Genomic DNA, 13,880 nt, shown 5'->3' with positions numbered 1-13,880 from the left:
GCTATTACCCCTCCCCCATTTTCAGAGTCTGTGCTTTTATACTGTACTATACTGTATGTGGGACCTAGAAAGCTTGCTCTCCACATCAAATGGCCTGGGTTTGAAACCTACCTCTGCCACTTCCTCATAATGTCACCTTGTTCAAGTCACTTCACCCTCTGTACCTCACTTTCCTCATTTACAAAATGGGGATAACAGCCCCAATTTCACTGAGTTGTTACAAGGTTTAAAAGAATTAAAATATATAAACTAAGTGCTTAGAATGTAGCCTGGCACGTTTGTTTACCCTTTTTACTATTATTATTGTTATATCACGGACAAGAGAGTCTCTCAGTTCACTGTATCACCAGAAATAATTCTACTTTGATAAGAACATCAGTTAACAAAAGATGAACATGGAAGAGAGGTTAAATCTACCTTTGAAAATCTAGAGATACACACACCCACTCCTCAAATACCAGATGGCTTTCCCTCCAACATACTTATATGTATAGAAAGAAACATAATGCACCCTGCTGATGTTGATAAAATAGGCATTTACTCGACAGTTTAATCACAATTTAGAGAGCTGAGGCAGCACTTCCGCTTCCATCAACAAACATACTGTCAGCGGGCACGTAAGGAAGAGACGATCTACGGGACAGTCCTGATGAGACAAGAAGGGTTTCGTGCCGGTTAACTGGTGAGTCCGTGATGGCTGGCTGGGGGGCCTGGTATCTTACCGAGGCCAAGGCCCATGAACTCTTCTCCCGACAACGTGTGGCCCTTCAGGCTCCCTTCTCTTTCACGCCCGGACCCAGACAGGTAGCGCGTCTTGACACCGGTTCCTATCAGCTGAGCGAGCTCCAGCTGGCTGATGCATTTCAAGATCTGATGAAAAGAAGGTGTGAAAAGATGAGTTCCCATTTCATTGGCTGTAAAGGGCACTATCATTTTAAATTAACCATTAGAGAGTTCTCTGAAACAAGCAGCTTTTCAGGTGAGAATAAAATCTGAGGGTCTCAGACTGGCTTCCCTAGTTCCAGCTAGGCAACCCTCTGAGTGTGGGTCTGGAAGACAGACTTCACTATTTTTTTTCTTTCCTTTTTTTTTTTTTTTTGCGGTATGCGGGCCTGTCACTGATGTGGCCTCTCCCATTGCGGAGCACAGGCTCCGGATGCGCAGGCCTAGCGGCCATGGCTCACGGGCCTAGCCGCTCTGCGGCATGTGGGATCTTCCCGGACCGGGGCACGAACTCGTGTCCCCTGCATCGGCAGACGGACTCTCAACCACTGTGCCACCAGGGAAGCCCTTTTTTTCTTTTTTTAACTATTAAATAGGGAAAGAGAAAACAAGCAAAAGAAAAACTGGTACAGTAGAGTTATGCAACACAGATGTTTAGTTATGCGAATTTAATAAGTGCTCAATAAAGAAAGAAAAAGCATTTGATTGGAGCAGGGGATTCCATCCACCATGCCACTCAGTAAGTGCACCATCTAGTCTGACTCAGCCAACCCCCATCTCCCTTCCACTCGACCCCTCAGATACGCAACACACCAGCCTCCCCAGCCTCCCTGCTGCTCCTTTACCTCGACATGTCTGGCCCTACCCCAGAGCCTTTGCATTCTCTGTTCCTTATGCTTGAACGTGTTCCTTACACTCCTCCCCATGGCTCACCCCTTAGATTCCCAGCTCGGACATGTGTTCCTCAGACAGACCTCCCTCGACCGCCCTGAGATCACACACCCTCCCCCGGCCACCCATATTTTTTTTCCTTAGCACTTACTACTGTTTGGCATTATGCCAGATATTTGTTTGTTCTCTGTCTTAAGAGCCAACAAGGCATTAACTCTGTCTTGTTCACTGCTGGATCCCCAGCGCTTAAAATAGTTGGTGATTATTATTTGGTTAATCAAATAGATGAGAATGTGCCCTGGAATGGTCTCCCAGCCCTACGGGGTGGTGCAGGTGCTTGACAACGCGTCCCTGCGCACGGGCCATCTCTCACCTGGAGCTTACCCGAAGAAACAGAGATTTGTTTCAACTTCTACTGGAGCAAAAACCGGCTGCTTAAAACTTACTGAGGGACGATGGCACATAGACCTCTAGGTAAACCCTTCCTAAGGAATTTCCATGGGGACTTCTGACTAAAGCTGAGTTTTGCTTTCCATGGTAACCTTACAATCCAATCCCAGAGTATGGGACTCCATTATACCACTGAGCACTGCTGAGTATTTTCACTTATAAACGGCCTTCCCCTTGACTGAGAAAGGTACTTAATTCGGCCAGAGAGAGCCAACCCCTGACTGTTCCACATGGCATAATACTGTTAAATTATTACTAGTAAACTGCTAGTGTCCTCCCTTTTCCAGAAGCTGGAATCTCAAGTATGTCAATAACACTTGTGGCCGAGGACTTACTGATTCCAACCTGATTTCTCAAGGTTTCTGCATATCGAATAGGTGGTTGATTCATTTTTAACATTTCCAGATGCTGCTATATACTTGGCAACCGGCAGAAACCCCACCTTCACCATATCTCCCAGGTTAAAGAAAAAAGAAAGTTCTAGGAGAGAAAGCAGCTATTTATTGATTCACTAGGTATCATGACTCCTCAGAAAACAGGAAATTATTACTTAAAAAAGCACACAACTCAAAACACCACCACTGCCCCGCCCCCCCCATCTTTTCTAATATGGAATATTCCAGAGTGGTGACCGAGAAAGGAAACATTCGGTGAAAAGGGACTGAGGTATGTGCCATGATGATGATGACCATGACAGCTAATATCTACTGAGTTCTTACTACTTGCCAAATGCAGTTGTAAGCCCTTTTCCATGTTAACCCCCTTTTTTTCTCAGAACAACCCTATGAAGGTTGTAGAGAGGAGGAAGATGAGGCTCTAAGACTAAGCAACTTGCCATGTCATACAGGCAGGAAAAGGATGATACCCAGACTGGATGCCAGCCGTCTGGCTCTAGGCCTTCCCCCTGAACCGCATGATCCCCATGGCAAGAGGAGGCTGACAGCAATTTTCTTTCTAGGTCATCACAGTCCCCACCACTCTCCATGCCCTCACCTCTACGCTTTCACAGTTTTCTCTCTAAAACAAAAAGTAATACGTACAGACAGTAGAGAAATTAGAAAACTTCAGGAAAAAAAGAAAATAAATTGCCTCTATAATGTTATCACACAGATAGGATGTTAACATTACTGTTTATCTTTTAAAATCCATTTTCTGTGTACGTCTGGCATGAAGGATGAAGCCTCACAACGTTTATAACGATTTCTCAATTTAATATACTGTGATCACCTTCCCACAGTATTAGACAGTGCTTAATAACATCTTTACCTTTTTCTCTGAAGTCTCTTTAAATCCACAGGCCTGCCCCCGCCTCACCCCCGACCATCTACTATTTTCCATGCAATGTATTTGTTGAAGAACGTGGTCACTGGCTCTGAGGCTCTGTCATATCCTAGAGTTTGCATGCTGCATTCTCATGATACCATTTATTGTGTTCCTCTGTCCCCTACATTTCCTTTAAACTGACAGTGGAGGCTTGAATTGACTCAGGTTGAAGTTTTGGGCAAAAACATTTCTTAGGAGGTATTGTGTGCTTCCATCACGGAGCATGTCATGTCCGGCTGTCTCTCCCTTCAGCAACGTTATTTTATTTTGTTTCGTTTGATTTTATTTATTTTTTAAGATTTTTTTTTGATGTGGACCATTTTTAAAGTCTTTATTGAATTTGTTACAATATTACTTCTGTTTTATGTTCTGGATTTTTGGCCACAAGGCATGTGGGATCTTAGCTCCCTGACCAGGGATCGAACCTGCACCCCCTGCATTGGAAGACGCAGTATTAACCACTGGGCCGCCGTGGAAGTCCCTCAGCAACATTATTTTAAATGGCCACACAGCATTCTAAGGAGTGGTGCAGCACACTTTTTTAAAAAAAGAGCAATCTCTCATTGTTGGGACACCTAGGCTGTTTCTAACTTAATTTTTCCCTTGAACGACTAAAATTTCGATGAACAACCTTTCAAACACCTGTTTGTGCACATGGACAATTATATCCTTACGTGAAACTCTTAGAATATGGTTTAGTTAAATAAAAACGTGAAACCACTGGCAATTTCCCTAATGGCTCACTGTAGATGCTGACCATCTCTTTTCTCATACACTTAGGAGAAATCGGGCTCCTTGGCTTTGTCTTAAATCTACTCCCTGGTGGTAAGAGCTCTCAGGAGGTACCTAAGGACTTGGGAAAAGTGGGAAGGAAGCTGCCACACCAGAAGTGCTCTCCGCGTGGACACCGGCCACCGGGGACAGGAGCACCTTGTGAGGTGGTGCATCTGAGGCATTTCACCCACCACGCCCCAGGGAGTCTGACTTTTCTGATACATGATGTATTTGAGGAATGAGACAAAACCCAGTTAAAGTTAGGCTTGACTTCAAGAAAAATGGAATCGACCAAAGAGAGACTGGCTCTGAATCAAAGGACAGCTGGGATTCATCCTCACTAAGAAAAGGCAACCCCAGGCTTTCAAAGAAACACACACCTCGTGCCAGGAATTCCCGAGGTAGTTGCCGTCCGTGTGAGCCACCGTGATGAGCGTCTTTATGGTGTCGATGTTCTTCTGCTTCATCTCTGTGATGCTGGAGCTGGCCGTCAGCAGGGAGAAGCGCGCAAGAGCCTGAACGTAGGCATCGCGTTCCAGCTGTAAGGGAACCAAGAGGGAACGCTGAGATCCCGCCTTGAGCAACACCGTTTTCACACTGAAGGGACTGAGCACTGGATCCTCTGCCGCCTTCTGTACACACGTCGACAGGCTTTACATACATTAACACACCAGTTACTCCACACTGCTATCCTCCCGCTACCTGAACAGCCCATCTCATGTTTGAGAACTAGTCTCTCCTTTGCAGCCGACCTCAAACTGATGTTCACGTTCCATTCCCTTCGGAGGGAGTAGGGGAGGAATCTGCTGAATGCTAAGATTGTTACATAAATGCTAATTTCTCCAACAATCCTGCAAGGTAGGTCTATTTTCTCAAGTTTACAAATGAGGAAATAAAGGGTGTCTTAGGGAGAAGTTAGCTAGACCAATGCTAGAGAAGCAGCAGAGCTGAGGTTTGAAACCCAAAGCCCGGGGTCTTGGTACAAAAGAAAATGTCTAACTGTAAGATAAATGGGAACAGAAGACTGAGTTTTTCAACATAAATGGGTGCCAATTCTTAGTGATTTAGCAAATGATACATGGGACTGACAACTTCCTGATTTCCTAACATTCTGAGGACTGTATTTTGCTTATTTGAGTTTTTCAAGATTCAAAAGATTTACAGACATATTCATTGTGCATTGAACTATTTATTTCCCCCAGAGAAGACCTGGAAATAAGGGAAATTAAAATAATAAGCTGATTTTAAAAGGAAAAACAATATTTTAAGCACCAGGGCAGGCAGTTAGCCAGATGGATAGGAAGGCTGTTTTGTCAAATCCAATTAAGTAGCTTGGACCCCACCTATCTTCAAAGAAGGTTTTAATCCAAATCTCCAATTTTTTCCCCTAATGAGGCTGTTGCCAGCACAAATCTGTGGGCTTCCTCTTGGTGGGCATGAGTATGGAGTTTGCTGAGATGTTTTTGGCTAATTGGAAATGTCTGATAGTTTCTAAATTTTTACAAATCTGAAAGAAAATGGCCCACCAGTATCTCTGGAGCTGTGTTTATACCCACCTGCATTCCAAAGATGCAGGCAATCCGGATCGCACATCGGATGCCTTCCAAACACAGAGAGGCCACTTCAGTGTCGTCACAGTTCTGCAGTCCGATGCTGTAGGCTGCCAACAGTGGCGTCCACACCAGCTACCAAGGAAGGAAGGTTTCAATAACGTCTAGAATCTCAGTGTGGAAGAGCACTTAGAGGCCACACTGTTAGTTATGACACAGCCAGGATGCCAAGTTCACTGCTACTTTGATTCATTCACAAAGTAAAATAATTCTTCCTAAACTGTGGTCAAAGCTGTCACTACAGATATGCCATTTACTAAACGTACAGTTCTAAAGGAAGGATGGCAAACATGCGGCTAGTGTGCCCCCACCATATCTATCTGTGCTCATGGCAGACATCACTGATCAATCAGAGATCCCACTCCCTGCTGAGTCTAATCAGGGCTCGAGAATCCTTTACACAGTGCAGCAGGCATCCATCACTAATCAGAGGCCGGCATGCAAGGTGAAATCTATAAGCAACTTGTGTTCTATAAACTTTGTTTATTGAAAGGTTCCTAATTCAAATTATTTAGACTTTACTTTTCCTCCAAGTTTCTTGTGAATTCCCTGAAAATAAAAGCTCACAAAAATCTAGAATTGATCAACTAACAGGATATTAACAGTTACTATAAAAACATCTTAGAGAAAAACATGAGTGCTATGTATTTAGAAAGTGTACCTTTTCTAGGCATTTTAAAAAAGAGACCTTAGGATATTGTCTTTTACTTCTATGTAATTTCATCTGATAAACTAACCCTGAGGCCACTGAGATGAGATGTCACAATAAAACTGTCTCTTATGCCTGAATAATTATTAATTCATTCAATCCCCCGGCAGCCCTGTAGCACTCTGCATTTGTCTCCATTTCACAGACGATGAACAGACAGAGGCTGAATAACCTCACCATGGTCACAGAGCGACAAAGTGGCAAAAGCAGGGTTTAAACCAGACGTTCTGATGGCACAGCCCATGCTGACGTATCCCTAGCATCATCACAGGGCTTCTAGGAAGGACTTGCTTTAGTTGCTGTCCAGAAAGACACACCCAGGCTTGGCCTTTTCCTCTCCCCAGTCTCTTCACCATTATAAACTCGCTGGTGAGCTTCTGGCTGGTCAGCTCTAGAATCAGGCTTAGCTGTGTCCTAACTTTTTAGGATACTCACTTTGAACATTGGCCGGACGTGGTCCAGGTGAGTGGCACTCGTAAACGGGGCTTTGGCGTGGCTCACAGCCTCCATCAGGGCTTTGGCTGTTTTAGCCATTTGCTCCATCTCCAAATTGTATAGTAGCCGTCGCTGCTTTTCACTAGCGACACCTACAAAGAAATAAGAGAATAATAGCAGCTAACATTCACTAAGCGCTTGCTATGCGCCAGGCTCTGTTTCAAAAGATTTACAACAATTAACTCACAAACACTCATGAGGACCACTACATGAGTCTGTTACAAGTATTATCGCCATTTTACTGGGGGGAAATGAGGCACAAAGACATTAAGTGACTTGCTCAGGGTCACACAACTAATAAGCAGTAAAGCTGGGACTTGAATCCAGGCAGCATGGCTCTACAGCCCGTGCTCTAAACCAGCGGTCCCCAACCTTTTTGGCACCAGGGACGGGTTTCGTGGAAGACAATTTTTCCACGGACCTAGGGGGAGGGGATGATTTCGGGATGACTCAAGCGCATTACATTTATTGTGCACTTTATTATTATTATATTGTAATATATAATGAAATAATTATACAACTCACCACAATGCTGACAGGAGGTGGAGCTCAGGCGGTAATGCGAGAGATGGGGAGCAGCTGTAAATGCAGATGGAGCTTCACTCGCTCGCCTGCCATTCACCTCCTGCTGTGCGGCCTAGTTCCTACCAGGCTGCGGACTGCTACCAGTCTGTGGCCCGGGGGTTTGGGGACCCCTGCTCTAAACCATACACACTGCTGCCTCTCAAATAAAGAAACTGGTAGCTTCACAGGGGTGTTAACTCAGAGAATTCTAATCAAGGTTGGCACAATCACCACTGGTATTACAGCAGAGTTTTAAGGAACATTTTGGGGGAATGATTTAGCTCTCAGATTATTTTAAATTCCCTCTTGTAACTAATTACAAATCTAGCAAGAAGATAAGTGACATTATGAAAGCGCCAACATAATCATAATAACTAATTTAATCATATTTCTTACTTAGATAGCTAGATATGCAAATTAAATCTATCACCAGGGAACTTAATCATGCATTCTGATAACGCTCGAAAATTGGAATTAATAGAAATAATTTGCCATTAGACCTTACTCTGCTTAGTAGATTTGGTTGCAATCGTGTGTTCTTTTGTTTCTTTCATCGCAATTTTCTTGCCTTCTATTTCTTCATAGATGCTTGAGAGATATTCTTCAGGCAGATCTTTACTATCATTGATACCCCGATTCATTTTAATATACTGCTCTTTTGTCATTTTATTTTTTACCTGAAATTTAAAAAAATTAAGAACCCATTTAGAAGACAGCCAATGGCCCAAATAAAGCTCCTTATTTAGCCACTATAGTATATGTATCATTAAAATATTTTACCTGAGGGCTGTGCAAGTCTGTAGTTAGCATAATAATTGAATATGCTAGGACATATGCAGTGTCAGCACTAGCAAATAGAGTCTGCCTGAAAAAAAAAAAACGATTCCAGATGTGAGAACATACACGGAGACGAGGCTGGAAGGGTACAGTGCTCAAGGAGATGTGCTTCTCTGAGCAGGCCAACTGCTCTTCAGGATGCTTTCATCATCACTGAATGATAACTAACGATCCAGAGTGCAGAAAAAGCTAGTTAAGAATACGTGTCAGATTTAGACTTCTTTGAATAGAGCAGTTTCAAGTCGATTTTTTATAAAGATCCTTAAGGAGCCTCCAGGGCCAGTGACGAGGGTGAGGCAAGCGAGGCGCCCCCTACTCCCAGGTGCCGACCCGACAGCACATGACTCTGAGCGAGGCCCTTTACAGTCTGCACCTTTAGTGCTTCGCTTGCCTCACGTTGGTCCTGTTCCTGAGAATACCTACTGTGTGCTAGGCACTGGGTGGAAAGGTGACTAAAACTCCTGTCCAGTTATTAGCCATTTAAAGTTTACATTATGCGGGCTTCCCTGGTGGCACAGTGGTTGAGAGTCCGCCTGCCGATGCAGGGGACACGGGTTCGTGCCCTGGTCTGGGAAGATCCCACATGCTGTGGAGCGGCTGGGCCCGTGAGCCATGGCCGCTGAGCCTGCGCATCCGGAGACCGTGCTCTGCAACGGGAGAGGCCGCAACAGTGAGAGGCCCGCGTACCGCAAAAAAAAAAAAAAAAAAAGGCTTACATTATGCACTATAATATTTAACAGCAGAAATACGAAGAAAAATATTTATGTTGCTTTAATAAACAATATGCTGGTGAAGTCTGACGTTTTTCGCCTTAGGCAAGAGAAGAAAGACAAATACTTGGGGATGCACAGCCTTGTAACATGTGAGGCTAAAGAAAAACTTGTCTATCCAAACTGCCCCCAAAAGGAGAAGGAGAAGTTCTGAAGAACACAGTAAAAGGTCTACATTCTAACGTGACATTTAATTGGGTCACATATTTACCGACTAGGGGACACAGACCAAGGTCTCTAGGTCCACATAAGAGATATGTTTAAAGTAAATAACACCTAATTGTGTCTTCACAGAAAATTCTAATACCTATTTGGTTAAAACGACCAGAGGCTGCCTTTTCTGACCAGGTCATCTCATGGGGACAGCCTGGAGGATTGGGACCAATTAACATGAAAACCAAGCTGACTTAAGAGGCAAAACTGTTCTCAAAATGTTTCCACTGAAAATTTTCCACTTCATGTTCACAGCATATTCAGACATTCTTAACTTCATGTTCAGAGGAAAGAGCATGAGCTTTCTTGAGTCAGACAAATTCATATTCAATCTCTGCTACTTTCTAGCTGATTAATTTTTGGACAGGTTGCTATCTCAGAGCCTGTTTCCTCACCTATAAAACAGGGATACTACCTCCCAGGCTTACCGTTAATTAAGATGAAATGCATGTAAAACTCACGGCACGGCTGGCACACAGGAGGTGTTTAATAAAGGTTAGCTCTCCTTTCAATTTCCATTTCCTACGCAAAAATGAACTACCTAATCAAAAAAGGTCCCAAGGGACTTCCCTGGTGGTGCAGTGGTTAAGAATCTGGCTGCCAATGCAGGGGACACAGGTTCAAGCCGTGGTCTGGGAAAGATCCCACATGCCACGGAGCAAATAAGCCTGTGTACCACAACTACTGAGCCTGTGCTCTAGAGCCTGTGAGCCACAACTAGTGAGTCCACATGCCACAACTAATGAAGCCCATGCACCTAGAGTGCATGCTCCGCAACTAGAGAAGCCTCCGCAATGAGAAGCCCGCGCACCACAACGAAGAGTAGCCCCCGCTCGCCGCAACTAGAGAAAGCCTGCGCGCAGCAACAAAGACCCAATGCAGTCAAAAATAAATTAAATAAAGTAATAATTTAAAAAACTGAACTGTAGGGAAAATAAACTATTTTAAAAATAAAAGAATTTAAAAATTTTTTAAAAATTAAAAAAAAAGTAATAGTTAAGAAAAAAGGCCCCAAGATGAAATCATGTACTTAGGTGGGGTTTTATTAGTTACGGAGCCATTTCAGTAACCTGCTCATCAGTATGTAATCAAAGAAAAACTAAAATTCTTGAGATGTACCCCATATATTAAGTCAGGGAGCTGTCCCTGATTAGGAAAGAGATGCCTGAGTGCCTCTTCTCAACCCACAGAACTGCTCTTTTGTCATAATTAAGAGCGTGGGCTCTAGCTGTGTAGTCTTGGGCAAGTTACTTAGCCTCTCTGGTCCTCAACCTCCTGTAGAGGGGACATGAACGGTCGAGGTGAGGTCCTAACGTGAGACACAGTGAACAGAAACTTTAATAGCTTGGCGCAGATTAAACCCCAACCACGCTAAGACTGGTGCTCTGAGGAAGGCAAAAAGAGGGCGCAGAAGGGACTTAAACATGGTGCTCACCCCTGGTTGCACTCTATGTATCTTGCAGCAAACTTCTCCATTAACCGATCAATCTTCTGAGCTTCCCCAGGTAGGCGGAAACCTTCTAGAAACGTCCGCAGGGCTGAGACAAACTCCTTTTCACAGAAGTCAAGTTGGTCCACATAGGCATACATCACCTCCTTGTTGAACTTCATGCTTTCTCCCAGAAAATCACCTACTTGGGTCTGAAACATACACACTCACTCATACCTACAAATTGTCAATTATGAACACCCAGTGAAAGACACTTCAGTCAAAGGCGGGGGTGGGGGTGAGGCCCGAATGCCCTGGCTCTGAACACCCAGAATGGGCTGAACTGCTAGAAAAGTTAGGCAACTCCCTGAGCCTGCCCACCCACCCAACCATTCCAGGTTCCTTCGTCCCGCCACGAAGGAAGAGGGGGAGGCACAGGAGACTGAAAAGTGGAGGAATGATGGTGCACACTCAGGAGGGAGGTGAGCTGCCAACGAGCACCCAGAACAATTTCTAGCAGCCAAGTGACACTTTTAGCTCTGACACTGTCCCACCAGATACACAACCACCTGTCAGGAGGCTGGTTTATTCCCTTTAAAGAACTTTTTGCAACACTGGCCAAAGGGATAAATAGAACTTTTTGCAACACTGGCCAACCCTGCTGTAAGCAGGGGTGTGGACAGTAGCACTGCACTCAGGGTCGGCCAGTCTCTAGGCTAAAGCCAGAAAGGTCTCAGAATCACCCGAAAGAACCCACATGCACGTACCCAGCCCCCAATCTTACAGAATCGAGGCGCTCCTCCTGGTGCAGGAATTGGGCAATGTCTTCAACTGACGTTCCCAGCATGCCCTGCTCCTGGAGATACTGGATCCCTCTCTTGGGTTTCTTGTTGAACCTTTTTCAAGAGATGGGACACAGGTTGCTTATTTCAAACTCTGGAGGATAGAAAAAAGCTAGCATTTGAGGCAAATTACAGTAACACCACGAACTGTGTGTGTCCTGGTAGTTTTTCTCAATTCCACTTTTAATTTTTGACCTAGCTTTAACAGAATCTGCTGGTTGTCACCCAATATCCATTCTCCTCTTCTCCAACACTAATAAAACCTAGATGTTTAGCTGGGCACACAACTATCTGGGATAAGAACTACATTCCCCTGCCTCGCCGTGTGATAAAGTTCTGGCCAGTGAGAGGTGAGCAGAAGTGGTGTGGATACTTCTAGGAAGGATCCTTAAACAAAGCTGACTTGGCAGGGAGGTGCACATTTTTTGCTCTTTCCCCTTCTTCCCCAGAATATATGTGTGATGACTGGAGCTCCAGCAGTCCTCTTAAACCACGAGGCAACACTGAAGATGAAAACTGTATTCAAGATGGTGAAGCAGAAAGATAAAAGGAGCCTGGGTCTCTGACGTCCATAAGAGCCACTGCAACTGTCCTAGCCTGTCCCCTTTGGGATTTTCTTTAATGGTGCTTAAGCACTGTTACTTCTGGATTTTCTGTTAAAGGCAGGCATACTTAACTGACGTATAAATTCAACTTGTTATTTACCAGGCCATGCATTGGGGAATGATCTTCATGTATAAGCACAAACTGTGGCAAGGACTGTGAGGACAGGCTATGACTATGGTGCAGGGACAGAGACTACCTCAGGACTGTTCAGAGAGTGTGGTTACAGGGGGCCTCTTTCAGGAAGAGATGCTTTGCCAAGCCCAAAGAATGAAAAAGATCCAAGAATATTCTAAGCAGAAGGTGCAATAGTGCAAAAAGCTTGAGGTGTTCAAGGGACTGAAACGCCCCTTGTGACCCAGGAGTACTGAACGGAGATGAGGTCAGTGAGGGAGGCTGGAGGCTGGATCGGGCTGTGGGGAGGAAATGGGAAACCTGCAATGACTGTAGGCAGGGAGTGACAAGACCTGATTTAAGTTTTTAAAAGATTCCTTTAGCTGCTGTGGGAGAACAGACTGGGGGGGGATGCAGGGATGGTGAGAGTGGAAATGAGGAGATCAACATTTTAATTAATAAATGAGTATTATAACATCAACTTTTAAAACAAATTGAGTTTACAAAACTAATCATTCAAAAGTTGGACAGGATGTGAGATTGTGTGTATATGTACCTTTGGGTATAAAAAACTGAAAAGAAACATTATGATTTACCAGTGATTGTAATAATGATGATGTGGTTACATGGGAGAATGTCCTTATTTTTCAACTATGTACAGCTGAAATATTATGATGGCTACAAAGTACTTTCAAATGGTTCAGGAAAAAAATACACAGATAACACTAATATGGCAAAAGTTAATTTTTCTGTATGTTGGAACTTTCCACAATACACAGTTAGAAAAAAGTGTTACCAATGGTGATTTCCTCTAGGTAGTAATTGTATGACTGATTTTAACATCCTTGCTTTATGCTTTTCTGTATTTTCTAAACTGGTTTGACTTTTTTAATTAGGGGGGGAAAAAAGACCAGGCATCAACCACACAAAGCTATTAAATTTCTCTCTCACTCTCAGCCCAGCCTGATTGGGCCTGGGCACAGGTGCCAGCACTGGTCTCTGGAAACAGGCATTTTGTCTTGAGGAGTCAGTGCCAGGTTCCCAAGAGATTCAGCTAGAGTGACAGCCACACTCACAGGTCAATGCCGTGTTCAATCATCTCCTTTTGTTGCTTGATGACCTCAAACTGTTCCGGATCATCCTGGATGGCCGTCTGAGTCCCCGAGGACACCGTGGACTCCATGGATGTCACGCTGCTCCGTCTCGCCATGTCAAGGCCTTTCCCATCCCCCATTTCCTGATCCGTGGACCTCTCCTGACCTGCGATGACATAAAAGCGAAGGAAACCAAATAAACAGATGGGACAGAGACACGGCTGAGGTGAGGTCTGCCTCTGCAGTTCGCTTTCCCAGACCTGTAACAATAAAGTTTGTACTGTAAGGGTCATGAGCACCTTGATATCACTCAGTTACTTTACTTAACAACTTACTTGTTTGTGGAACTTGATAAGCTAATGCTAAAATTCACATGAAAGAATAAAAGTACAAAACCAGTCAAGACACTTAAGGAACGATGAACAGGAAGACCTGTCCT

General features: G+C 44.2%; 1 protein-coding gene across 1 annotated transcript in view; it reads right to left on the bottom strand.

Moving 5' to 3' along the window:
* Positions 1-13,880, bottom strand: part of ARFGEF2 (ARF guanine nucleotide exchange factor 2) — a 99,142-nt gene that overhangs the window by 39,002 nt on the left and 46,260 nt on the right. The window contains exons 14-22 of the mRNA XM_030839009.2: positions 13,424-13,607; positions 11,573-11,684; positions 10,795-11,000; positions 8,320-8,404; positions 8,045-8,216; positions 6,916-7,067; positions 5,718-5,846; positions 4,542-4,700; positions 723-870 (exon numbers count right to left, since the gene is read on the bottom strand). Coding sequence (XP_030694869.1) covers positions 723-870; positions 4,542-4,700; positions 5,718-5,846; positions 6,916-7,067; positions 8,045-8,216; positions 8,320-8,404; positions 10,795-11,000; positions 11,573-11,684; positions 13,424-13,607 — 1,347 coding nt within the window. The remainder of the gene's footprint in view (positions 1-722; positions 871-4,541; positions 4,701-5,717; positions 5,847-6,915; positions 7,068-8,044; positions 8,217-8,319; positions 8,405-10,794; positions 11,001-11,572; positions 11,685-13,423; positions 13,608-13,880) is intronic.

The sequence above is a fragment of the Globicephala melas genome, chromosome 15 (genome assembly GCF_963455315.2).
Source record: "Globicephala melas chromosome 15, mGloMel1.2, whole genome shotgun sequence".
In the NCBI taxonomy this organism is placed as follows: Eukaryota; Metazoa; Chordata; class Mammalia; order Artiodactyla; family Delphinidae; genus Globicephala; species Globicephala melas.
This window is presented reverse-complemented; position numbering and strand designations above follow the sequence as displayed.